This window comes from Pimephales promelas, chromosome 6, assembly GCF_988280905.1.
Source record: "Pimephales promelas chromosome 6, fPimPro1.hap1.1, whole genome shotgun sequence".
In the NCBI taxonomy this organism is placed as follows: Eukaryota; Metazoa; Chordata; class Actinopteri; order Cypriniformes; family Leuciscidae; genus Pimephales; species Pimephales promelas.
In genome coordinates, this window is record NC_142774.1 from 36,435,372 (window position 1) to 36,462,064 (window position 26,693).

Consider the following 26,693-nt stretch of genomic DNA (forward strand, 5'->3'; position numbering starts at 1 on the left):
ACATGCATTATTTGAGAGACAGTAGAAAGTAGGACAGGAAATTGAGGTGAGAGAGAGAGAGAGAGAGAGAGAGAGAGAGAGAGAGAGAGAGAGAGAGAGAGAGAGAGTGCACTGAAACTATTGGACAAGAACAAAAACTCGAACTGAATTGAGGTGGATGATGACACTACTGTCTTCTGCAGAGCTGCTTATTGCTAAATTGAACTAGTTATATAATTGAGGTTCTTTACATAGAACTGAATCAACATTGAATTGACCTCTGCTGAAAAATACACTATTGTCATCTGTAGAGCTGCAGAATTTGACTAATATTTGATGGTTTGCATCATTGATTCTGTTATGATTTAGTTTATTACTGTGAAGCTGCTTTGAAACAACGTGTATGAAGCGCTAATTAAATAAATGGAGGGGATATAAGAAGAGGGAAAACAGCACCACTTACGTCTCAGAAACATTGTGGCTTAGTGTGGAGCAAACCAACTGTATGGAAATAGTCAAAAATCATGTCTATTGACTGCTGTTTTCTGTCTGACATTGTGGCTTTGTTTCAAAATCAAGTGATCTGTCTAACTAGACAGCATTTATAGTAATCAATTGGGACTATTTGTAAAGATTCATTTTAAAATATGCACACATTCACTCTTAATCGTATGCCTAATAGACCAAAACGAGCTCCATTAATATTTCTTGTCTTTCACATTCAGTTACGAATTAGATGAAGCACGTGAATGATAGCCTATATTTTAAATTCAAAACAGCAGAATTTGACAAAAAGGTAGCTTGCATCACTGGATATTCCAGTAAACTGTTGTCAAATGTTAATTGCTTAGCTATTGATATTTTCCTTGCAATTCATGCTCAGCAACTGTGAACAGTAAAGCCTGCCTTCTGTGATTTGATTGCCATTTCAAACATTTTGACATTGACGAGTGCTTTGGGACAATTTGGCCATATCTAACGATTAAGGATGTATGTGTACCCTTCATGTGTATGGTGGTTATGTCATGCATGTAATACTAAAATACACTTTTTGAGGCAGTAACATGTGATACACTCAATGGAAAACAGATTCAGTTTTTATTTTTGAGATATTTTAGTGTTATTTCGAAGTAATGTGGCACCGTCCTAAATGAGTCTGAACAGGAAAAGATGACAAAAATCAGTATTAGTCTGAAATCTGATTTTGGTCATAGTTAATTATGTGTCCATTTATTCTGTTTACTTTGTTACACATTTAAGAAAACACTAATAGGGTCTTACCATCAAAACAGTGCACCTGGAGAACCATGTGTGCTTTCTTGCGGGTGGCAGTCCACTCTAGCAGGGATGGAGGGTATGTTCGAGATGCTTCAGGGACTAGGTGGGATTTCTGCATTGCTTGGATGAGTTTGTGTTGGCACAGAGCCTTAAAGCCGTTCAGAGCATAGTCTGACACAAATCTGACAGAGACAGAGGGAGAGACAGTTATTTAACGGCTAAATCTCACATCATGTCCCTGAACAGAACTTATATTATTGCATTGTTGTACAAAATATGCATGACAAAATAATGCTTTGACTTGGGTTCATTGAGATTGTTTTTTTTTTAAGAAATGAATACTTTTATTGCATTAGATTAATGATAAGTAATGTTTCTTAAACAGCAAATCAGCATAACAGAATGATTTCTGAAGGATCATGTGACACACGACTGGAGGAATGATGCTGAAAATTCAGCTTTGCCATCACAGGAATAAATTGTATTTTAAAATTCATTAAAATAGTATTTTTAATTAAATAAATGCAGCCTTGGTAAGCATAATAAAGTTCTTTCAAAAATCTTAGTGACATAAAACTTTTGTATCGTGTGTGTTTGTATGTTCACTTGTGCATTCTCCTACTTCAGCAGATATTTCTCCATCTTCTCAGAAGGGGCAAAGGAACTCAAACAGGCTGCCATCAACAGCCAGCCTCTCTCTGCATTTCTGCTGTTTTCATTCCGCCACACCTGATTGGCTATCTGCGCTAGGATCTCGTCTCTGATTGGTGGAGTGGCAAGGCCTCTCTGAATGATGTAATTTCCAAACAGGTTTTCTTGAGCTCCATTCAGGTTTGGATCACCCATGAACCTCAAAATCTGTCACCAAATCAGACATGAAAATTCACCAACAAACTGCTAAAAGACTTACAAAGGGTGACTGATAATGACACTGGATTTATGGTAAAGGTAACCTTACCAGTATAAACACATCTAGAGCATCCTGTTTCAGATCATCTTCTAGACGGGTCAGTGAGTTCTCCAGCGGTGCGGCTAGCATCCCGAACTGTAATTCCTACACAAAAGAAAGAAAAATATATACAAAATGTACTGCATCATGTCCTTAATGTGAGTGAATTATGCACATGTGTGTGTGTGTGTTAGCATGCAGGACATTCACCCTGAAATGTGTGCGTATATATTTGGTCATCAAATAGTTGTTGATGTCCAGTGGAAGAGTGAGTTGAGGGTCCGTCTGTATTCTAGGAGCCTGAACCAGAGCCAAGCAGTCTGAATGACGCTCCCTTCCAGCTAAAAACAAAACAAAAGCCAAAAGGCAAAACATAGATTTAATATTTTTTCAAAATGATTAGGTAAAGTAATGCCTAGTTTTGCATCGCCTGTGGATAATTTTTTTTTTAATTTCAACAGCAAAATTACAAACTAGACAACTTTGTTGATTATAATGGGAGCAATGCAAAATGCAAAAAAAAAAAAAAAAGAAAAAGAAAAAAAAAGAGTGTTATTTAAGATAATTGAGATACTAATATAGTTATATATAGTTATGTCGGTACCACTTTATTTTACAGTCCTGTTTTGCATGAACATACTATGTACTTATAGTACTAATGAAACTAACAATGTACTAACCCTGAAACTACTCGTAAACCTCAACTTAACCCATGTATTTACCTTTGTACTTGTGTGTAAGTACATTGAACGTGCACGTACTGTAAATTAAAGTGCAACCAATATGTCTATTTAAATTTTTTAATTTTATTAAATCTATTTTACTTTTTGTTAACTAAAAAATACCCAAGTTGTAAGGATGTTCTGGGTGTCGCAGTCATCGTCCGCACTAGTCTGTCTTTGGCTATGTTTACACGGAATCGATTCGGAAGAGAAAACGCAAAAGTGGCGTTGTGTTATTACTTTTTGTTCTGCGTTTAGACGAGCGTTTTGGGTGGGAAATCCACGTGCATATGGTAACGCAAAAGTGTGTGAAATTCAATGTAGTATGAACTCCAGGCGGCTAGGTGGCGATGTGAAGCACTACCACAAAACAACACCAAGTCCACGCGCCTGCGTACAACCTTCACAGTCAAGCAGACTTTTGCGTTTTTACCCTTTACACGGGGACCTGACAGTGGAGCGTTATTAAGATTTCCACTCTGGAGGGTGGTTTCCTTTTTTTGAGTTTTTAAGCCCCCAAAACGCCGCCGCCGTGTAAACGAGAGGCACATAAAATATTTTTCCATTTTCACCTGCAAGTGTTCTAATTTATGCCTTTGACTCTGCACTACACTTCCCAGCATCCCTCATGTTTACACACCTGTCTGTCATCATCGTTGTCACCTGTGTCTATCACCTGTGTTAATCATCATCTGTTTCACCTGTCTTCACCTATCAATGTTCATTGGTTCATCTGTATTTAGTTTCCTTTAGGCCCTGTTTACACGAGAACGCTCACGGGTGAAAACATAAAGATATTTTATCGGATGTGCCTTTCGTTTACACGGCGACGGCGTTTTGGGGCTTAAAAATGCAAAAAAGTGAAACCACCCTCCAGAGTGGAAATCTTAAAAACTCTCCACTCTTTGCGTTTTCTCTTCCGAATCACTTCCATGTAAACATAGCCTTAGTTTCCTCCATTTACTCTTTGTCGGTCGTCTATGTTTAGTTGTGTGAACTAAAGCCCTGGAACGTTTCCCTTCATCGCCGTAAGTTAAATTTGTGAATAAAGCATCTACTTTGAGTTCCTTTTGTCCTCGTCTTCTGCATCTTGCACAACGCCTGACAGTGATTGGTTGCTTACTAGATTAATTTTAAAATAATTTTTATCATCTGCTCCCAGATCACTAAGAAAAGTAAAAGCACATCTTTTCATTTTCTCAATTTCAACTAATTTGTATAATATGCTTAGCACATCTCTAATAATAGCACATCTCTCCTTAACCAGCAGCATGATTTGAGGTATCATTCACATCTGTAGCATAAACAGTGGGGGACAAGCTATGTGCCACAGTTTGATATGGGTTACAGGTTTTGAACATAACTTGAACAATAATAATAATAGTGGTTTTGCCTTAGCAAACATTATTAATAATAAAGAAGAAACACTGGGAAATTGCTAATAACCTGCTGTGGCCTGTAACAATCCTCCCAACTCTGCAGGAATAACTAGCTGAGTCACATTTACCACCTCCCTGCTCGTTCGCTCCTACAGAAAAGAGAAAACACATAATAAAAACTCTTGTTAACAAAAGTGGAAAATGTTTGGCTGGGTATTTACAAGAAACCTCAATCATCATAAGAGTGATAATATATACATAATTGGTCCTTAAAAATGAGCACAGACTGTTATTTTACCAGTTCAATCCTTCTCCTCTCCTCTTCTGCTCTTCTCGCTAAGTAGATGTTGTACTGTAACAAAACCATGAGCGAAAGTAAAGCATTAAACATTTGAAAACCCGAATGTGAACTTATAGTAATTGCATTAGACACTTTAGTATTGGTGAAGAAATGATTGGAACTTATTATTAGGTAATAGGGATGCACGATATATCGGCCACCATATCGGTATCTGCCAATATATGTTCAAGTTTTAATGTTAAAGCCGATAAATAATGGATTATTTCCTTCAGCTGAAATACTTCAGATGTGCACCGTTCAACATGATTGTTTTGAATTGCTTAAAATATGATTAGAATCAATTAAAAAACTGAAAATACAGTGCAAATGTGTGGTCACATACAGTAGGCTACATGTATAACATTATAATTGTGTGTTTGGGACATGGTTTTTAACAGTGATACATTTGTTTTTATAATGGCTCTAAATTATTATAATAAATTTTTTTATTTCGATTTATCAGCCAATATATCGATTATCTGATAATTCTTTAAATATAAAGAATCATCTTTATATATAAAGATTTGTATTATCTTTATATTTGTAATTATCTTTATATTTATATTCTTTAAATATAAAGAAATATAGGTTTTCGGTTTCTGCCAAAATGTTCACACCGGTGCATCACTATTATGTAACGTACCCTGATGTATCTTTTGCGATTGACAATAAGTCGGATCATTGCACGGTGCCTGATCAGGTTTATACGCATTCGCAGAAACCGTCGCCTAAAAGGCACAAAGAGAGTGAGTGAGGGAAGTTTCAGCCATTTCAGTGACATATAACACTCAGTTTCATTGATCCCCCCCCCGGATCCAGATCCAAGTCCTCCCAGTCGGATCCAGATCCAAGTCCTCCCACCTTACATATACCAGCTCCACCCCTGATCCCTAAACCTACCCAGCTCCACCCCCTGACCCCTAAACCCACCCCCAATTCTACCCAACTCCACCCCCTGATCCCTAAACCTCCCAGCTCCACCCCCTGATCCATAAACCCACCCCTAAACCTACCCAGCTCCACCCCTGATCCCTAAACCCACCCCTAAACCTACCCAGCTCCACCCCCTGATCCCTAAACCCAGCCCTAAACCTACCCAGCTCCACCCCCTGATCCCTAAACCCACCCCTAAACCTACCCAGCTCCACCCCTGATCCCTAAACCTACCCAGCTCCACCCCCTGATCCCTAAACCCACCCCTAAACCTACCCAGCTCCACCCCTGATCCCTAAACCCACCCCTAAACCTACCCAGCTCCACCCCCTGATCCCTAAACCCAGCCCTAAACCTATCCAGCTCCACCCCCTGATCCCTAAACCCACCCCTAAACCTACCCAGCTCCACCCCCTGATCCCTAAACCCACCCCTAAACCTACCCAGCTCCACCCCTGATCCCTAAACCTACCCAGCTCCACCCCCTGATCCCTAAACCCACCCCTAAACCTACCCAGCTCCACCCCTGATCCCTAAACCTACCCCTAAACCTACCCAGCTCCACCCCCTGATCCCTAAACCCACCCCTAAACCTTCCCAGCTCCACCCCTGATCCCTAAACCCACCCCTAAACCTACCCAGCTCCACCCCTGATCCCTAAACCTACCCAACTCCACCCCTCAGATCTGGATCCGACTCCGCCCCCTGGATCTCGTGTACTGCAATGAGGTGCTACTGAAAAAACCTGCAGCTACCATCTCTAGCTGTAAATCACATTACAAATGACACGGCATTGAAGTTAAGGTACAGGCGATAGGTTGTAGTTTACCTGGCCAGGTAGCCCTTGCAGCGAGCCTGAAGATTTGTCATGTCCACACGAAATTTGAGGAAATTCTTCCGGACAAAATACATCCGTACGTAACGCTGAAGGGTCAGTGCAGCTACATGCCTCATACGATCACGTTTACTCTCCAATAACTGATTGACTTCCTCCTTCAGAAAGATCTAAGAATAAAAACACAATATTAAAACAAACATTATACAATGTAAAATTGCCTGTTTTTTGAAGACAGACAAATTTTGGCGTCTTTACAAGTGCAATGTTTATTGTTCTGCTTACCTTTGACACACCCACTTGATAATCTCCTTTGTTGATTGGGCAGAGCTTCTTTAACATAATGACACAGTTTTCTCCATCTGGAGGTGGTGGCGTCTTCATTCCCAGCAGGGCTTTGTACCTGGGGACACATTTATTAAAAGATCTGTGTTCTATACACTAGCATGCATACGTCTATTTATAGCACTAGACTAGATTACACACCGTATGTCATTGCAACCAAAAGTAACAAGCACCAGCTGTTGAGTAGGATACCTGTTTAAGAATTTATGGAACGGCACTCTGACTGGATAGCCTTCCTTCCTGATGCGGATTGTGTCCCAGATTCCCGAATATCTGAGCTGTGTGGCGACCAACTCAGGGTCAAATATACCAGGTTCCTGAATGGACACACAAATACTTAATTTAATTCAAATACACATCAGAGTGGTAACACAAAATCATAAGCAAAAAGCTGAACACTCAAACGCACAAACATTAACCACTAAGAATTTTTTGAATATTAAAAAAAATTTAATTTGGTCGAATGCAGTAAAAACAATGATATTGTGAAATATTATTATCATTTAAAATAAATGTGTCTATTGTAATAGATTTTAAAATGTAATTTATTCCACCAGTGAAATTTCAGCATCATTACTCCAGCCTTCAGTGTCACATGATCCTTCAGAAATCATTCTAATATGCTGATTTGCTGCTTAAGAAACATTTTCTTATTAGTATCTTATTAGTTTTGCTCCTTAATATTTTTGTGGAAACTGTGATACACTACAATTCAAAGGTTTGGGATTAAATTGATCAAAACTGACAGTAAAGACATGCATAATGCTTCAAAAGAATTTTTATTTTAAATAAATTCTGTTCATTGAACTTTGCATTCATCAAACAACCCTGAATGTATTAAAATAAATTCAACTTTGATAGTATTATAATAATTATTATTCATAAAATTAATATGATAAATATGCTGAACATTCAGTTTTCCCTTAAAAAAAACAAAACATTTTAAAATATATTAAAATTAGGGCTGTCAAATGATTAATCGCATCCAAAATAAAAGTTTGTGTTTACATAATATATATGGGAGTACTTTGTATAATTATTTTGTATACACATATATATATATATATATATATATATATATATATATATAAAAATACACACATGCATGTATATTTAAGAAAAAAATATTATTTATATATAAAATATTTATATTTATATATAATATAAATTATATATAAATATATATACAGTATATACATGAAAATATTTCTTAAATATATGCAAGCATGTGTGTGTATTTATATAAATAAAATAATTATACACAGTGCACCCACATATATTATGTAAACACAAACTTTTAATTTGGATGCGATTAATCGTTTGACAGCCCTAAGTAAAAAGCAAAATTGTTCTTTTAAATTTTAATAATATTTCATTATGTTACAATGTTCAATAACATTAATCTTAATTATTAGAAGTGAAAATTGTCAGAAGGAAATGTGGGTGCTGCAGTGAAGTTGTTAGGGTTATTGTTAGGGTTAGGTGTTTGTTCACGCCCCTAACCTAACCCAAGTACCTAATAAAACGTGATATTGATGCTTTACGAATGTCTACTCATACCTTGTTATTATTTGGCTTTATGCAGCGCACAAAAAATGGGTTGCACCTGAAAAAATTGAGAAGAACAGGAGATATAACTAAACAAATTCCGCCAAAGACATAATCAGGAGAATCAAATATATGAATGTATGTGTATGTGCATGTGTAATATTGTACATCTCTTTGTGTTTATGAGTGTACAAGACCTCTCCATTTTGTCAAGGAGCTCTTGTAGTGATTGCTGGAACTTGGCGGCCACGGTAGAGGGCTGATATCTCCGAGTCACTGTGCTGTTCCTGTTCATTGCTCCTTTTTGCTGATTCAGCATCTCAGCGTGCTTTATGAAGAGATTGGACACCATCTAGAAAACAACAACAAAAAAAGAAAAGAATCATATGCATAAGCAGAGAAAATTGTGGCCTCTATTTCATGTTGTCTCATTTTAATTTTTTTCTTTTAGAGAAGAAAAAATAGGATATGCTTTCACATACACACAAAACACACGCTACAGATGCATGCATGGAGATACATGGACTCACTCGGTTCTGGCTCTGCATAAACAGATCCAATACTTCCTGCCGAACCTGATCGAAGTTCTTATCCAGAAACTTATGGATCTGAAATCAGTGTGAGATTCTCTTTAGACAGGCTGGTAATATTAAAACCTAAAATTAGAGTAGAAGCTTTGACATGACATATAATACTGCCTGTGCACTCTGTCATTTCTATTACCTGGTAAGTTACACGGCCAGCATAGTGATAGACAGTAAACTCTGGCAGTGGCATTTTTGGCTTGGAGTAAAGGGGGTTGTTTCCATGATGATAGTGGCACTTCTGAAGGAAGGTGTTGTCAGTGGCCTGGCAACAAATGTTAAAACATGTAGTGTTAACATATCAGGTTTCCTTACTTTATCCCTATTGAAATCCCAAGTGTATAACCTGTGGAAAGCCGCTCTGATCATCAAGGATGCGGAGTATCCCATGGGGCTTTGCAGCGATAAGGTCTATGCATGCCTGGTTGTCAGTGAAGATCAGTTCTTTCCAGTTGATTTGCTCTCGAATGTACTCTTCCTGCAGACACATGCCGAAAGAGAGTGTGCTGTTATGTTTTTAAATGTAGAATTAATACTTATTATTAAGTACTGTACTGTATTAATTAGTACTGCTCAAAAGTTTGGGGTCAGTGAGATTTTTGTTTTTCATTTTGCATTAAATTGATCAAAACTGAACGATTTCTATTTCAAATAAATTCTTTTGAACATTCTATTTATCATAGAATCCCAAACCAAAATATATAAATAATAATAATTCAAAATGAATGTAAGCAGCACAACCATTTTTATCATTGATAACATAAGCACCAAATCATCATATCACAGTGATTTCTGAAGACTGTAAATACAGGTTTGCCATCACAGGGATAAATTACTTTTCAAACTATATTAGGTAGAAAACAGCAATTTCTGTTTTTACTGTATTTGATCAAATGAATGCAGCCTTGGTGAGCACATGTGACTTTCAAAAACATCACATGACCCCGAACTTCTAAATGATGGTTAAATGAGATTCTCACCTGCTCTAGTTTAAAAATAATTTTGTTGAAGAAGAACTGCAGTGTCTCATTGGCATAGTTGATACAGAGCTGCTCAAAGCTGTTGAACATCAAGCTCTGGACAATACAGAGGAAGATGACATGGAGATATATGCAATTTAGAAGGTCTAAATTCCTAAACAATAACACATTTGACCTTTATGAAAAAATGTATCTAATATAGAATTAGCTTCTGTGTTAGTGGAAGTGTATACCTCAAACCCGTATATATCCAGTAAAGATATGGACAGCGCCTCATTCCTGGGGTAGACCCGTCCATTGATTCGTTCTGTCAGCCATTGAAAGAGCAAGGAATAAAGGATCTTGGCAACTGCATCTCTGCGATAGAGAAATAGAAATACATACCTAAAATGCAATGAAAAATCAAGCTATTGCAGATAACGAGTATGAGTAATGAGTACCTGGCATCCATAGCATTTTCTACTGAGAGGGGAGTGTGTATCTTCTCTCGCATAGCCTCCTGTGGCAAAACCAAATAACACACTGCTTAGTTACTGTATACAGTATGTTTAAAAGCCGTCACCCCCCTTTTTGAGAATGGGGGTAAAAATGCACTATTCAAACTTTGGAATATATACCCAAGTTTGGTCTTGTTTTAAAGAAAACACTCAGCAGATTATTGCTGAAGTGAAAACAAATTTACTGTAAATTTACAGTAAATCAAATATACTGTACTATATATTTTTTAAAAGCTTTATTTTACAAAATATTTTTTACTCTAAAATTACTATAAAATCAAAGCCATAAATCTAACCAAGTTATGTTCCAAATTTGAAGTTGATATCACAAAAATTGAAGTTCCCATGAGATTTTGTTTAGGCGTAGTACCAAAAACAGCCACCGGGTGCAATTGAATTAAATTGAATTTAGTTGTATACATTCTGCCTTTACAAATTAATAAATTTCTGTCCAAATATCAATTCTGCTACAAAATGTGGAACCTTGAGGCACAGACCTTTCTGACAATATGTGTTTTGTCAAGATTAGAAAAGGTTTTGATCATAAATTATGAAATATAATGATGCCCAAAAGGGGCGGAGCCTGATTTAGAGTACCATTTCTATGGTAACGCAACATTCAATTATAAAACGTTTTTCACAGGACGAATTCTGAGTTTGTAAGCTTTCAAATGATACGTAATTTATGATAACTACTAAAAGTTGTGATATATTAAAAAAAGGTGATTAAAAAAGATAATATAATATTTTAGAGGATTATATATATATATATATATATATTATAATTTTAGAAGATAATATTATTATATTATAATTTTTTATTGAAAAACACTAGATTATATGTTTTATTATGAACTTTTAGCACGAAAACCCAAAGTTTCAATTATTAAAGGTGTGTGCGTCAACTTTTTGTGACAAAGGTCAGAACTCCTGTCATGGTGCAGATTTTTTTTGAGGCGCACTCTTGTCATAAAATCATCGGTTTCTCTTCTTAAAAAATTTGTTGCAAAAAACAGCAGTCAAATATCTATTTAGCAGTCTTAGACCTTTCCAATGATATATAGTTTGTTATGACAAGATTAGGATTTAATAGTAATATATAGTGAAGTAAATTTAGGTTGCCCGTAGACGGGCAGGTGTCAGTCAAGGGGTTAATAAGTTCGTCAGACAGACACACACACACACACACACACACACACACACACACACAGAGACTATGTCACTTGTACTGTCATAGTGAGCGTGTGCAATTGAGACAGTGTTATGTGACAGCTGATCCAAGTAAGTGGTGTAAACACAAACCTGTGAGCTCTGGATAGCAGTGCTTTACTTATTAAATGAGCAACATGACACAAACCACAAACACACTAACAAATCACACTGTATTCATGTAACACCTCTGTTTGAATAAAGCGAACATAAAAAATGCTTAGAGTGTGTTAAAAACGACAAAATGCGTTTGGGTGAATTTCAACAACAACAAAAAAAAAAAACCCTCCATATCATAGTTAAAAATCACAAAAGTTTTCTTATGGGGGAGGATGTCCCCAGACCTTCATAAACATGTAAACTTTTTCACCTCTTGTGAGATTACAGGTCTGACATTGCTATAGAAATACAGCTAACCTGATGGTATCTCGTCTTTCCTCGTTAACCTACATTGATCTTTGTATGATGTAATGTCAAGCTGGCACTGAGTGAGCAAACTATTAGGTGTTAAGATTACTCAAGCCCTGAGCAACCCTTGATTAGATTACCGTGGTTTCCATAGAGCTGAACTCAGAATAATTAAACTAGGTTACTGGACCTCATTAACAGCAACCTGCTTACTTGTCATTACAATGTTTCTTTTTTCTCTTTATTTCTGCCCCAAGCGTTCACAATCGTGTCAGAAAAATATGAAAATGTAGAATCCATGGGCGACGTGAGTATGAGTCTGGCTTTCCCTTTCCCATGAAATCAATATGTTGAAAGTATAAAATGAAAGTAGCCAAAAATACAATGAAAGTAAAATGAAAGTAGCCAAAAATACTACACTTAAGGAGTAGTTCAGTTTTAAAAAAACTTTAGCTGATAATTTACTCACCCCCATGTCATCCAAGATGTCCATGTCATTCTTTCTTCAGTCGAAAAGAAATTAAGGTTTTTGATGAAAACATTGCAGGATTTTTCTCCATATAATGGACTTCAATGGGAACCAAACAGTTCAAGGTCCAAAAGACAGTTTCAGTGCAAACTGTTCAAAGGGCTTTAAACAATTCCAGACGATGAATAAGGGTCTTATCTAGCGAAACGATTAATCATTTAAAATAAATAAATAACAAAGTTTAAGTTTTATAAGGTCACCTTGCTCTGCGTTCGTGGCTCTCCTGTTCGAACTCGTTCATCAAAATGAACGAATCTTTTCCCGAGTCAACTCGTTCATTACATTCGTTGAATGAACCAAATGACACAAAAAAGATTTGTTCATTTTGATAAACGAGTTCGAACAGGAGAGTCGCGAACAAATCTTTTCCCGAGTCAACTCGTTCATTTAGTTCGTTAAATGAACCAAATGACACAAAAAAGTTTTGTTTATTTTGATAAACGAGTTCGAACAGGAGAGTCACGAACGCGCATCACAGTACAGAGCAAGGCGACCATTTGAGCTTATAAAACTTAAACTTTGTTTTTTTTTTTTTTTTAAATGAGTGATCGTTTCACTTGATAAGACCCTTATTCATCGTTTAAAGCCCTTTGAACAGTTTGCGCTGAAAGTGTCTTTTGGACCTTGAACCATTTGGTTCCCACTGAAGTCCACTATATGGAGAAAAATGCTGGAATGTTTTCATCAAAAACCTTAATTTCTTTTCGACTGAAGAAAGAATGACATGGATATCTCGGATGACATGGGGGTGAGTAAATTATCAGCAAAAGTTTTTTTTAAAAGTGAACTACTCCTTTAAAAATAAAAGTGTATTTCAGCAATGCCATTGAACATCATTTTCAGTTCCCCAGTTTTTTTCTCTTGGTGTGAAGAACATTTTATGAACCTTTTTTCACTTTAAAGAAACTTTTGGGCAATGGAAAGATTCCATGGATGTTAAAGGTTCTTCATAGAAACACAGATCTAACAGTGTACATTCACTTTTTCAGAACACATTATGGATTTTTGCATATGTAAACATGTATTTACCCGTACCGTCACTTTGAAGGTGATGGCTTTCTGCAGACCCTCTGGAGAAATCTGCAACAGATCGGCTACAGCACGAATCTCCTGAGTGCTCACCACACCAGCTGTCTCCTGCACTTCTGTCTGAGACCGAGAACCCAAAGCACACGGTCCACAAGACTCTTTACATTGTCCATATACAGTATGTTTGCTATATTTACATGAAAGTACAATCAAGAAAACTGCTATATACAAGGGTCAAATATTTCATCTACAAACATCTTGTTCTGTGACAAATGGGAAGAGCTGGAACACAGTGAAATTGTTTATTATTATAGGCTTGGTGTGCAAACAAAAGTGAAAGGAAATTTTAAAATGTCAATTTGCGGTCAGTACCTCTACTCTATGGAAAAAGACATTGCCCAGGTGCAGTATGGACGACAACACTCTGAATATGCTGCTCTGGTCTTCAGGACTGAAGTGGAGAATTTCCATGGCACTCTGTAGCCTCCTGAAGTCCTCCCCATCATCTTTCCCAATGATCTCACAGTTGCCACCCTAACATGAACCATGATAAATGACATCACTATGACATAATAATACAATCCCTTAGATAAGCACTTTTATACAATGTAGGTTCACCTTTAATTTAGCAAAGGAAATCTAGAAAATAATGATATTAATAAAATATAATAATAGGCTATGATGTTCTTAAATTATACTAGGAATACTGTATACACTACTGTTCAAAAGTCTGGGGTCAGTAAGAATTGTTTTTGAAAGAACTGTTTTTTTCATTCATTTGAAGTGACAATAGATACATTTATAATCTATAATCGAATAATTCATCAAAGAATCCAGAAAAAATATATATTAGGCAGCGTAAGTGTTTTCAACAGTGATAATAAATGTTTCTTGAGCAGCAAATCAGCATATTAGAATGATTTCTGAAGGATCGTGCGACTAGAGAAATTATTAAATTGTAATCATATTTTAAAATTGTACTTTTGATCAAATAAATGCAGCCTTGGTGAGCATAAGAGACGCAAGCTGAAATCCATCAAAAGAAACAATTACCTTTTAATATTTTATCATCTAGATTATTTGCCTATTGATACGCCTATATTTATTCGGTGTGTCTTGGCAACTTGCATTAGTATATGTCTGCATGTACCTGGTTCAGGTAGTAATAGGTTTCAGCCTCCTGTAGGTAGAAGGCCCGTTTCATGTGAGTAGGAAGTCCAGCCAGCATCTCATAAAAGATGTGGTAGTTTCTCTCATCTTTGGCCTGCACACACACACACACACACACACAGGTCAGATAAGGTCCCAAATGTCAGTGATAAATACAGAGCTCTTTTAGCCTTTTCCAAGTTAAAAGGAAAAGAAACAACCAACCTGAAAAACGATCCTGGACTTTTCCAGTAGATACTGCGAGGTTATGGCACCACTGATCACCCCTCTGATACGGACAACAACACACACAGATTGGTCTTGTTTGTGAACTATTTTTGGCCCTACTTGTACCTTCTCAATTCTCTTTCCATCTCTCTTCCTCTCTTAGCATTCAGAGGTAAAATACAGTAGCAACCTTACTGCCCTACTTTCACACAAGCTGAGGCGGTACAGATCTAGTTCCCTTACAGTGTTGCCTCTCAAGCAACAGTTTCAGGCTAGAGAGATGCTAACGAGTTACGCAATGTAACATTCAAGCAGTCAATTTAACATTGCTTGAAAGAGATTTTCAGTTCAGAAACAGAAGTAATGTACAATATATATATTTATATATAAAGGAATACTCACTCCTCCAAAAAGACCTCCACATATTTCCCAAAGCGACTGGAGTTATCATTTCGAACCGTCTTAGCATTCCCAAACGACTCTAAAAGAGGAGCTGCCTCTAGAATCTGGATATTAAGAAACTGAAACTTACTAACAGATGTATGCAGTAATGTTTACTAAGTTAGAGTTATTAGGCTATCAGCAAAAACATAAATTTCACAGATTTACCTCAATCTGTATAGAAGAAAGCATTAAAGAGAAAAACAAAAAGACAAATTATACATTCATTAACAAACACTGCATACACCATATGCATAGATTCAAACAAAATGTTGTTGTTCCAGAAATGTACTCTATAACACACACTTGCTGCCTATGATTTTGCAAAGTTAGACTTGTTCCTGGATCAACATCTTTTGTTGGACCTGGAACAACATATCTACCAAAGATACCCTATTACTAACATTGTTATTTTAGTATTATTTAAATACCCTTTATATCTATATCTATATCTATCTATATATATATATTTTTTTTTAACCTTTATAGTATTTATATATATATTTTTTTTTTTTAATGTTTTGCCAATTTTGTTATGTGCTTTTCATTTTTATTAGTTTTATTAATATATATATATATATATATATATATATATATATATATATATATATATATATATATATATATATATATATATATATATATATATATAATATTTCCATTCAGCTTTAATGTATTTTTGTTGGTAATTTTTTGTAAATTTCTACATTTTTAAGTTTGAGATTTTCATGTAATATTTGTTATTTTATTTCAGATTTATTTCAATTAATTAAAAGTATTAACGATATCCAAACAATGTTCTACATCCAAAACAAGGATGTTGATCCAATAAGGATATTGATCCAATAACATATCCTACCTGGCGAAATCACAGAGGTGTATGCGGGCATCATTGTCTATAAGAAAATTCAGTGTGTACTTAATAATCCTACACACGTACCTGTTGTGTAATGTTCCTCTTATGGTGAATAGCAGTGAGGTACCTCAGAACCAGTTTGGTCGCCTCTGTCTTTCCAGAACCACTTTCCCCACTACAATACAAACATTTTACTAATACAACATATCAGTGTATTATTACGTCCTCTGCAATTGACACACACATGCCATCACCTGACCTGATAATGATGCACTGGTTTCGCTTGATGTCCATCATTGTTGTGTAGGCAATGTTTGCAATGGCAAAGAGATGACTGAAAACAAACATGTATAAGACAGTAGGTCTACATACTGTCTTTTTTTGGAGGTAAAAACTATCAAAAAATATTGTAAATGGATGCAGGATAAAATCTTCATCTTTCTCAGACTTTTAATGTACACTACTAAGTTTAGGGTCAGTAAGTCTTTTATTCTCACCAAGGCTTTATTAACTGGATCCAAAACACAGTAAAAACAATAAAATTGTGAAATGTTATTACAATTTAAAATGATTGGCTTCTATTTTAATATATTCTAAAATAATTTATTGCTGTTATGGCCAAGCTGAATTTTCAGCATCATTACTCCATTCTTCAGTGTCACATAATCCTTCGGAAATCATTCTCTAATATGCGGATTTGCTGCTCAAGAAACATTTCTTATTATTGTTCTTGAAAACTATTTGAAATAGACATATTTTGTGACATTATAAATGTCTTTAATGTCTGGGTCTGCATTTTCTTCTAGCTTGTAATTTCGTTCGTGGTTTTCGAGAATGAAAGCATGTTATCTTATCTGCCAAACAGAGCAGACAAATAAAAAAAAAGTATTGAGAATAGTTATGACTGTGTTGTTGTGACTCACGGTGGGTTATCTACCAAGCCATGGCCCTCGTACCGCAGAACCATATCTGTGCCATAGATGTTAAATAGCTGGTATGGATTCACAGATACCAGGATACTGCCAATGTATGTCTGCTTAGAAGACAAAAAAAGATATTTATTATATGTTTGTGCAAAGTAATTAAAACTAGAATGCAAGACTCACATAGATAAGCTGTTGATCAAAGCGAGTCTTCAGGTTTATCAATACTGCTGCCTCCGAAAGCTCTCTGCAAGAAATTGAGGAAGAATTATTTATTTTGATTCTAATGATCAACTTTACACATACATTACTATGTATATTTATGCTGACATACTCCATTTGTGTCATGTCCTCAACTCCATCCCCTTCCCTTTTTGTTCTGTAGCTGACAGTAGGCAGGCTCCTTATAGAATACATCTGTTTGAAAAATACAACTTGTGCTCATCAAAAGAAAAGAAAAATGCAATCTGAGAACATTCAAAGAAATTTGAGAAGTCATTCATTAAATTACATTAGAGAATATCTTCTCTGATGAATTAGGTCAAGTTGTCTTTTAGGGCCTGCACTACAATAATGTAGAGATGATTATCACTGGTCAGCAAGGTAACCTAAGAGGAGTTATAATCAGCCTTGTAAATCTCATCTGACATACAATGAAGCTGTGGACTGCAGCTTAAACCTGATGAAGATAGGTGAGCTTGGCTGGACCTTTTGTTAAAGGGTTAGCCCTTTAAGGCTCAATGCCTAATAGACTTATGACAACTTCATTGCTGTCTAATTGACAACATTAATAGTCAAATTTAACAGTCTGCTTATTTATAATTCCTTCCTAATATAAACATGAGATATAGAAGTTTTAGTGAATATATAAATATGATCCACAAACATAATCATGAATTCACTGTAGCATTCCAGTGAAGAGAGGCATCTCTTAATGTTAGCCTATATTTATCTGCTTCCAAATGAATATTTACCAAGTGAATAGAGGAGAAAATGAAAGCATGATATAGAGTTCAACATCCAATGCATTTGATAACTTCTGATACCATTAGTTAAATAAATAAGTCAATTAATATTTATTGAAAATAATTAATGTTGGTATTATGTCTGTAGGGATTTACCTTGTCATACCACTGTCCTTTTGGCTCCCCTTCACGATCTGGCACCCATTGCAGCTCTGTTTCCCCTGGCCTAAGACCACCAGGTGGAGAGGTAAGGAATTCCATTTTCTCATCACGACTCATAGACCATTTGATGAGGTTCTGTACTGTATCATGAGGCAAGACTTTTTCTGCAGCCCACAGGTCCTCTGCAGTTTCCCCCTCTCTAGCATTTTGAGCCCAGTGCTCTTCTGGCCCACCTGGACCTTTCCGCTGTGGTGGAACCACAGCATAACGACCATCTGGCCCAATAATCACCTGTCCAGAGGATATCATATAGTCGGAGATCCCTGACGGTAGTTGGTAAGAGGCTTTCTTCAGGTTAGGATTCTTTAAAGCATCCATTAATTGTGGTGAAGTGGGGACATTAAATCCTTGAGTGAGGGTGGATCCATCAGGTAATCTGTATGAGGCATTGCGAAGGTTTTGATTTAGAAGTGCCTTTGATAGATCTGGACCGGTTTTATGTCTTCGAGGATCTGCAGATATTACAGATCCATCTGGTAGCTGGTAAGTGGCCATGCGTATGTTTTCATTCCGCAAGGCATTTGAAATATTTGGGCTACTTGGTTTATATAAAGCTTGTGAAATAACAGATCCATCTGGAAGCCGATAGGAGACATTCCTCATATCCTCATTTCTCAGGGCAGAGAACAAATTTGGGGATGCAGTTTTATAACTTGCATCAGCACTTATTATGGAGCCATCAGGTAACCTGTAGGTAGCATTACGAACATCCTGATTCCGAAGCGCGCTTGCCAAATTTGGAGATTTAACTTCATAAGCTGGTCCACTTATAATTGACCCATCAGGTAAACGATAGCTGGCATTTTTCATTTGTTGGTTCTGAAGTGCCGCCGATAAATTTGGGGAAGTAGGTTTGGATTGTCCATAGTCTGCTGTTACTAATGTGCCGTCCGGCAATCTGTAAGTTGCATTTCTAATGTTTTGGTTTTGGAGAGCATTGGCTAGATTGGGAGATGTTGATTCCACTGGCTGATCAGTCATTATTATTGTCCCATCTGGCAGTCTATATGATGCCTTCCTAATATTCTGATTCTGAAGTGCATGCGACAGGTTAGGTGAGGTTTGCTGTTGTTGTCCTGCAATTACAAGAGTTCCATCTGGAAGTCTATAAGTTGCGTTCTTCAGATTTTGATTCTGCAAGGCATTTGACAGGTTTGGAGAAGACGGTTGCTGTAAATGAGATTCTGGGTACATTATTGTTCCATCTGGAAGTCTATAAGAGGCATTTCTTATGTTTCTGTTCTGCAAAGCATTTGAGAGGTTAGGTGAGAACGACTGTTGCTGTCGTGGGTCCATGCCTACGGACCCAGCAGGATTAGTACCATATACTAATGTGCCATCAGGCAGTTGGTAAGTGGCACCTCGAAGTTGGGGGTTGTGTAATGCATCAGACAAAAAAATAGATGTCCTAGGGTCCTGCCTATGCCCTGGCACAGGTGCATAAGGGGAGACCATTCCCTGAACAGGTGCTCTGTATGATGCTTGACGGACATTTTGGTTCTGCAAAGCTGTTGAAAGAACTGGAGATCCTCTTGGACGATAGCCAGGGGGAACACGGGATCCCCTGCGACGTAAATGTGTTCGGTAAGAAGCATTGCGGACATTTGTATTTTGAAGAGCAATGAGCAATGTGAATTGCATTGGACAGCAAAGGTGATGCTGGCTGAACTGGAAATTGTTCAAATGCTTCCATTTGAGGAGCATATGGTGAAGAAAAAGACTGTTGTTCAGGGATCTCACCAAACTGAGCTACTTCAGGAGCATACGGTGAACCTGGTCTTTGCAAGGGCGACATATAAGAAGCTTCTCTGAGATGAGTATTTTGTAAGGCATTCGACAAAAGAGGAGATGCCATCTCTGCTCTGTGTTGATCCAGTACAACCATTTCAGGAGTATATGGTGATTGTACTGGTTGTAATTGGGAAAAATTATCAGCATGGCTTTGGTTAGGGTTTTGCAGGGCAAGGGAGGGAGCTGGTGAATGTGGTTGACTTGGAAACTGTGGAACATTAATGATCTCAGGAGCATAAGGTGACATAGGCTGTTGTAATGGTGAAGTATAGGTTGCATTATGGACCCTTTGATTTTGGAGGGCACTTGTAAGCATTGGTGAATGAGGTACACCTCTAACCTGATCATATTCTACAGGGATAGGCTCTGCAACTAAATGTAAAGGAGATGCAAATGAAGCATCATATGTTGGAGGACCAGAAAGAACAGAAGTAGGCAAACCCCTAGGGGAAGGGGACCGCGTTGGTAATGGGGAACCATGTATGATAGATGGATGAGGAGAGGCTGGTCTGGAGAGATGTCTAATGGAAGGCTGGGGAGATGGAAGGGGCATGTGTTTTTGAGAAAGCTGTGGTGAAGGGGGCATCATGCCAGGTGCACGCCTAAGTGACTGTCTGGCCATGAGTGGACGACCACGACCAATAGGTCTCTGTGGGTTTCTCATTGAATTGGGTGTCCCTGGAGGATTGAAACGACTTTGTTCCCTTATGCCCATCCTATGTTGACCTGAGAGTTGTGGGGAGGCTGTGAAGTCCTGTGGCATCATGGACCTGTTACTACGTATGGATGGTCTAAATGGCCGTACATTTTGTGTTGGAGTTCCAGTATGACCCCCTCGGCCAGGATATGGTTTCACAGCTCCCATGGGGATGTTTGGACGTCCCCTTCCTCGCAGTCGACCTCCAGGGGATCCAAAAGGTGGAGAATCCTTCATGAGGCGAGTGGACCTGCGGGAGAGGGTGGGAGAGGGGGATCTACCTTGCACTTGTGGTTGCTGGGCGTTTGGTTCCACATTATAACTTCTCCGAGAGGGAGTAGGTGATGCTCTTTTTGCCATTAATGGTGACTGTGATCTATGAAGATCCCTCGGCTGAACACTGGCCATGGTTCGCATACCCATCTGAGGTGAAGAAGGAGGACTCATTCGTCTAAGTGGAGATGGAGAGGGTTGAAATTTCTTGGCACCAAATGGACGATGAACTTGTGAGGGTGAAGAGGGTGGACTGGGTCTCCTAATTGAGGCACGAGGGGACTGTGGTGGGCTTCTCCTCCGAATAGATGCACGTGGGGAAGCTGGAGGACTGGTATAGCGAGATGGAGCCTGTGAGGACATACGGTCGGGCATTGGCTGAGGAGATGGTGGTGCCTCTCTAAAGGATGCCTGAGGCTGCAAATGTCTACGGACTGTTGGTGAAGCAGGTGGGCCTTCTCTAAGTGGAGCCTGAGACTGTAAACGTCTAGGGAATGTTGGTGAAGTGGGTAGCCTTTCTCTTAATGGAGCCTGAGGCGGTAAACGTCTAGAAAGTGCTGGAGAAACAGGTTGGCTCATTTTGCGGCGTCCAGTTGGTGATGGAGGGTGTTGACCATGACTTATTGGAGAGGGCACACCTCTGGCAAGTCTTGGCGATAGAGGTGCTCCCATGCTTCCAATGCCACGCACAGACGGCTGTGGGGATGGGCTTCTTCTCATAGGGAGTGGACCAACAGGATGCATGGATAGCTGTGGGGAGGCATGGGGGCTCGGTCTGCGTATAGGTACAGGGGAACGTCTAGCTTCCATAACTGGCTCTCCAAAACTTGCCATGGGATCCATGGTTACCATGGGTGACATAGGCTTATACACAGGGGAGGCCATCCCTGCTACTGACCTCCTGCTTGGTGTGGGAGATGGTGGAAAACCACCAACTTGAGCCATATGTGGAATATGTTGGTTTACAAATCCCTGGGGATTATTTGCTTGCTTAATTAACACGGCAGTTGGTGTGGGCACTTGAGGCATTGTGGGATGAAACATTTCTTGCGGATGAAACATTTCTTGCGGATGAAACATTTCTTGAGGATGAAACATTTCTTGCGGATGAAACATTTCTTGTGGATGAAACCTTTCTTGTGGATGCATTGCCTGTGAAAAACCATCATTCATTGAGCCTCTGGGTATATGTGGATAATTTTCATACTGTATGTCTGACATTTCTTCAAAATCATATTGTGGAGGCAAAGGAGGAAGCTCAACATCAATCCTTTCCTTACCAAAAAGCTTAACCTGGGGTCGTGGGACTCTGAACTCCATGTCTCCAGGAAGGGGCATAGACTCCATAGAAAAATTTCCATACTTCTCACCATAATTTCCATAAGCTTCTTCGCCTTCCATAATATCTTGCATCGGATAACCATATGGATCATACATATTGTAGGCAGATTGCAGATATGGATCAACATCTGATTCACTGTAGTTAACTTGATAATCCTGAAAATAAAGATCCCCATAATCCCCATAAGCATCCATATATGGATCACCTGATATTTCAACTTCATATGGGTCACCATAGAAGCCCTGAAGGTCATCATAATTTCCAAAATGAGCCTGGGAATACAGATCCATTTCATTCCCATATTGATCATAGTGGTTCCCCATTGGATACTGACTATCATCATAGTACTCAATGCCATCATCTAAATAGGGATCCAGTGGATGCTGTTGACTATAGTAGCCCATTTCCTGTGGATAATTCCCCATCAGATCCTGCACTTCATAGGGGTCATTGTAGTCCATACCATCATCATAAAATTCACTTTCATCCTGCATGGCTGTGTGAGGGTTGTAGTATCCATCCTGCATCTCATAATAGCCTTGATCACGTGATTCCATGTCATAATAGTTGTTTGGTTCCTCATATTGAGTGTATTGCTGTGGAAACGAAGGGTGTCCCTCCATTTGGGCATACTGTTCACTATACCTTTTAGAATGCCTCTGGACTGACTGTCTGTGAAATGCACCCCTATCCACCCTGCTCTGGTTATTATGATCATATCCTCCAGTGTCATGTTCATATCCATAATTGTGATACCCTTGAGTAGCTCGGATGCTAGCTTGGAGACTGTCAGCAGAATATTGATATTTTTTGTTGTTTTTCCGCCCAAAGGCATCACCCCTTCCACTCTGACGCCCCTTAACTGAGAGGAACCTCTTGGTGAGCCAGTTTGTTGCCCCAGCAATCTTACCTAATATTTGACCCCGAGATTTAAAACCAGTCCCATTCCCTGCTTCCTTTTTCCCAAAAAGCCCTTTAAAAAATCCTGTTTTCTTCTCCGCTGTGTTAGAATTGCCACCTAATTTAATAAGCATATAGGTTGGCTTTGGGCCTGATTGCTCTTTTTTTTCCTTCTCTTTTTTCTTCTTTTTGCTGTTTTTGAAACGCATCATGAACTTTGGAGCATTTCTCAAGAGAGATTTTCTCCTTTTTTTCTTAAGCAAACGATTCTTCCTTTTGCCAAGTCCAAGAAACAGCTTGGAAGTGCTCTTAAGTCGCTTCTTTGAGCTCTTCCTCTTCTTAAATCCAGAGAACCTCATAAAGAGTTTTGAGGTATTTTTGAGTCCTCTTTTAGGTGGTGGTTCAGGTGGAGGCACTTCCTTCTTTTTTGCTTTCTTCTTCTTTAAATCGTCCTCTGCTTTAGATTTATGATGATCTTTAGATTTCTTCTTTGCTTTACTATCCTCCTCTTCACTTTCCTCCTCATCTTCATCATCCTCATCTTCGTCATCCTCATCTTCATCAGAATCAGGCTGTCTTGATTTGGACTTTCCCTTTGCAGTTTTACCTTTAGCATCTTTTCCACCACCGCGCTTTCTTTTGCCTCCATCTGACTCTTCATCCTCATCCTCCTCGCTCAAATCTTCATCCATCAACTCAGCATCTGAGCCCTCATCAGATTCAATAACCTCTTTCTTTCCCTTGCCTTTATCCTTTCCCTTCTTACCATCATCTTTCCCTTTTCCCTTGGGTGGTTCTTCTTTTCCCTTCTTCTTATCATCCTTTCCTGCCTTCTTGTCATCTTTTCCACCCTTCTTATCATCTTTTGCTCCTTTTTTGTCATCTTTTCCTTTCTTTTCTTCTTCCTTTGGTTTGCTTTTTTCTGGCTCGGGTTTTCCTCCTTTCTTGGCTGCTGATTTTGAGTCTTTTTTGGCTGGCATTTTATCCCTTTAAAACCATGCTAGGCTACCGCCTTTCTGCAAAATGACAAATAAAAATATGATTAAACAGAATCTTCATGAAAAAACAAACAAACAAACAAACAAACTGCTTTGTACAAATTACATTTTAAGACTGAAAAAATGACTCTACAAAAATGTTTTCTTTACAAAACCAACATCAATCAATACATTCATACAGATATTCATCCACAATTCATTAGCTTTTCTAAATTCTCCCTACTTAGGATAATAAAGTAAGAAAATAGTCTTACCTGTAGGGGAGTTTACTTTGTCTCTTCTCAGTACTGTCATAGATGAATTCAACACAGAGAGCATATAAATCTCTGTTCACATGGTTCCACACGCCACAGCACCAGACGTGGACTAGAAAACGTATCCTTCTAGCAGATGTTCTAAGATAGAGATCCTGTGTTGAGGTACGTTTGTATGTTTCTATAACCTTACACGCACTTACACACTCCTCTTCTCTTCTTATGTTGATCATCAAGATACTAGAGAGGTACACCTACCTGTACTTCCCAGCAAAAGAACACACAAATAATTCCAGCAAGTCATCAACGATGATATGCCATCCATGAGTGACTCATACAGGGGCTGTGTGTCTGTGTAAGTGAGAGGATGTGCGTCAGGTTTTTAGTGCTGTTGCAGCGCTGTAGAAGGAACCTTAATTTGTCAGCTCTACTTGCCTTGGTGTAACTTAAGCTTGGGTCTCATTCCAGCATAAATAATGTAAGCACAGAGGCCTGTTACTACACAAGCTTGCACACACACTGTCACACTGTCAGTCAGACACACACACACACACAAAATTATGGTGGTGAATGCAGTTATGAATGAAAGTGTGATTACTCTCTAAACATTTGAAGAAAACAGCATAAACTTAAAACTTGGTTAAATTTGTTAAATACAACTACCTTTAATAATCGTTAAGTGCACAATGATTTTGACTGGTTAACAATATAAAAAATGCTAAAACATGCTAAAAAAAAATCAATAAACACACATACAAAACAAAAACAAATTTCTTTTGGGCCCATGGGCCAAAGTTGGTACATGATGACCATGCCATTTCACAGGAGGGGAAGGAGGTTTAGAAAACAAAATCTAATTTATCTTTTTGATTGAACATTTTTTTTTTTTGCATCGAGATAATACAGTGGTACTTTTTTGTTTTATAAATATTATTTAAAAACAGTTTTGGAACAGATCCAAATACATTTGTCTAGATAGCGATAATTATTCCTCATTTAATTCACTTTCAATTATACGATACACAACCTGTTGAGGACTGAAAAGTAATGACTTGCTAATTTATAGGTTACTAATTAGCAGTTGAATATTTCATACATAATCACTAACAATCAAAGTGTCACTGGAGCACACGCACAGGAGTAATTAAAAATATTGACACAAGGTTGTAACCATAGAAGTGACCAGGTCAGCGCCAAGAACTGGTGTTACCTGGCATCTAAGAACTACTTAAAAGCTGGAGGACACACTGACACACTCTAATTTCAGTGATTAAAAATGTAGCAGCTTTGGACCCAACTGGAGTAGGTGCAAAGGTGAATATTGACAATTATCTTCAAAGTTCCCTTTGGTGACCCACTGACGTGACCCACTGGCATAAGAAAGAAAGAGAGAGAGAAAGAGAGAGAGAGAGACAGAGAGAGAGAGAGAGAGAGAGAGAGAGAGAGAGAGAGAGAGAGAGAGAGAGAGAGAGAGAGAGAGAGAGAGAGAGAGAGAGAGAGAGGATTAAGGAGTAATGGAAGAATATACCAACTGTACATCAAGAAATTCTTAAAATTAGATGTGTGAAGACATTAAAAACCTCTTTTGAAGCAACAACCCTATAGCTTAATATGCAACTTCATTAGCAAATAAAAAAGTGTCATTATGATATGAAGGAAACATCTTGTACTGCACAGTGAGTGTACATAAATTAAATTCCAAAATAAATGTAAACATGACATTATTTATAAGACAACAATAAATAATGTGAACTGAATGATTTAAAAAAATAACTAATACCATATACAATGAAGTATCAAATCAAGTTAAGATTGGAATTTAGTTCTGAGAAAGTCAATGAATGCAATGAAAAAAGTTAAAACATTTTTTGCTAGAGTTGCTAGATTAAGAGTTACTTTTTGGAGGCACCATACAGGAATGATGAGTAATCACGATGGTGTTGGCCTATAATTTAAATGCTTTTGAGTATGTTATACTGCCACCATATGGAGTACATTAGTATATGCCCAAAAACATGGGGATACAAACCATTGAAATGAGATGAGAGTCAGTGGGCGGTAGAGTTATGACTTGTAAAAACTGATGACTGCACAATTAAAATGACATGAG

The 26,693-nt window shown here is 37.9% G+C and overlaps 1 protein-coding gene across 1 annotated transcript in view; it reads right to left on the bottom strand.

Annotated features, from left to right (window-relative positions):
• Window positions 1-19,943, bottom strand: part of myo15ab (myosin XVAb) — a 46,541-nt gene extending 26,598 nt beyond the window's left edge. The window contains exons 1-29 of the mRNA XM_089132523.1: window positions 18,263-19,943; window positions 17,476-17,558; window positions 17,325-17,388; window positions 17,142-17,251; window positions 16,478-16,552; window positions 16,303-16,393; window positions 15,324-15,427; window positions 14,919-14,982; window positions 14,695-14,808; window positions 13,917-14,078; window positions 13,551-13,664; window positions 10,313-10,371; window positions 10,106-10,229; window positions 9,873-9,968; window positions 9,239-9,370; window positions 9,032-9,157; window positions 8,839-8,916; window positions 8,506-8,660; window positions 8,321-8,366; window positions 6,953-7,077; window positions 6,701-6,818; window positions 6,410-6,585; window positions 5,291-5,375; window positions 4,606-4,659; window positions 4,375-4,456; window positions 2,417-2,547; window positions 2,216-2,311; window positions 1,880-2,115; window positions 1,261-1,439 (exon numbers count right to left, since the gene is read on the bottom strand). Coding sequence (XP_088988649.1) covers window positions 1,261-1,439; window positions 1,880-2,115; window positions 2,216-2,311; window positions 2,417-2,547; window positions 4,375-4,456; window positions 4,606-4,659; window positions 5,291-5,375; window positions 6,410-6,585; window positions 6,701-6,818; window positions 6,953-7,077; window positions 8,321-8,366; window positions 8,506-8,660; window positions 8,839-8,916; window positions 9,032-9,157; window positions 9,239-9,370; window positions 9,873-9,968; window positions 10,106-10,229; window positions 10,313-10,371; window positions 13,551-13,664; window positions 13,917-14,078; window positions 14,695-14,808; window positions 14,919-14,982; window positions 15,324-15,427; window positions 16,303-16,393; window positions 16,478-16,552; window positions 17,142-17,251; window positions 17,325-17,388; window positions 17,476-17,558; window positions 18,263-19,783 — 4,600 coding nt within the window. The 5' untranslated portion in view covers window positions 19,784-19,943. The remainder of the gene's footprint in view (window positions 1-1,260; window positions 1,440-1,879; window positions 2,116-2,215; window positions 2,312-2,416; window positions 2,548-4,374; window positions 4,457-4,605; window positions 4,660-5,290; window positions 5,376-6,409; window positions 6,586-6,700; window positions 6,819-6,952; window positions 7,078-8,320; window positions 8,367-8,505; window positions 8,661-8,838; window positions 8,917-9,031; window positions 9,158-9,238; window positions 9,371-9,872; window positions 9,969-10,105; window positions 10,230-10,312; window positions 10,372-13,550; window positions 13,665-13,916; window positions 14,079-14,694; window positions 14,809-14,918; window positions 14,983-15,323; window positions 15,428-16,302; window positions 16,394-16,477; window positions 16,553-17,141; window positions 17,252-17,324; window positions 17,389-17,475; window positions 17,559-18,262) is intronic.
• Window positions 19,944-26,693: the final 6,750 nt, after the last annotated feature.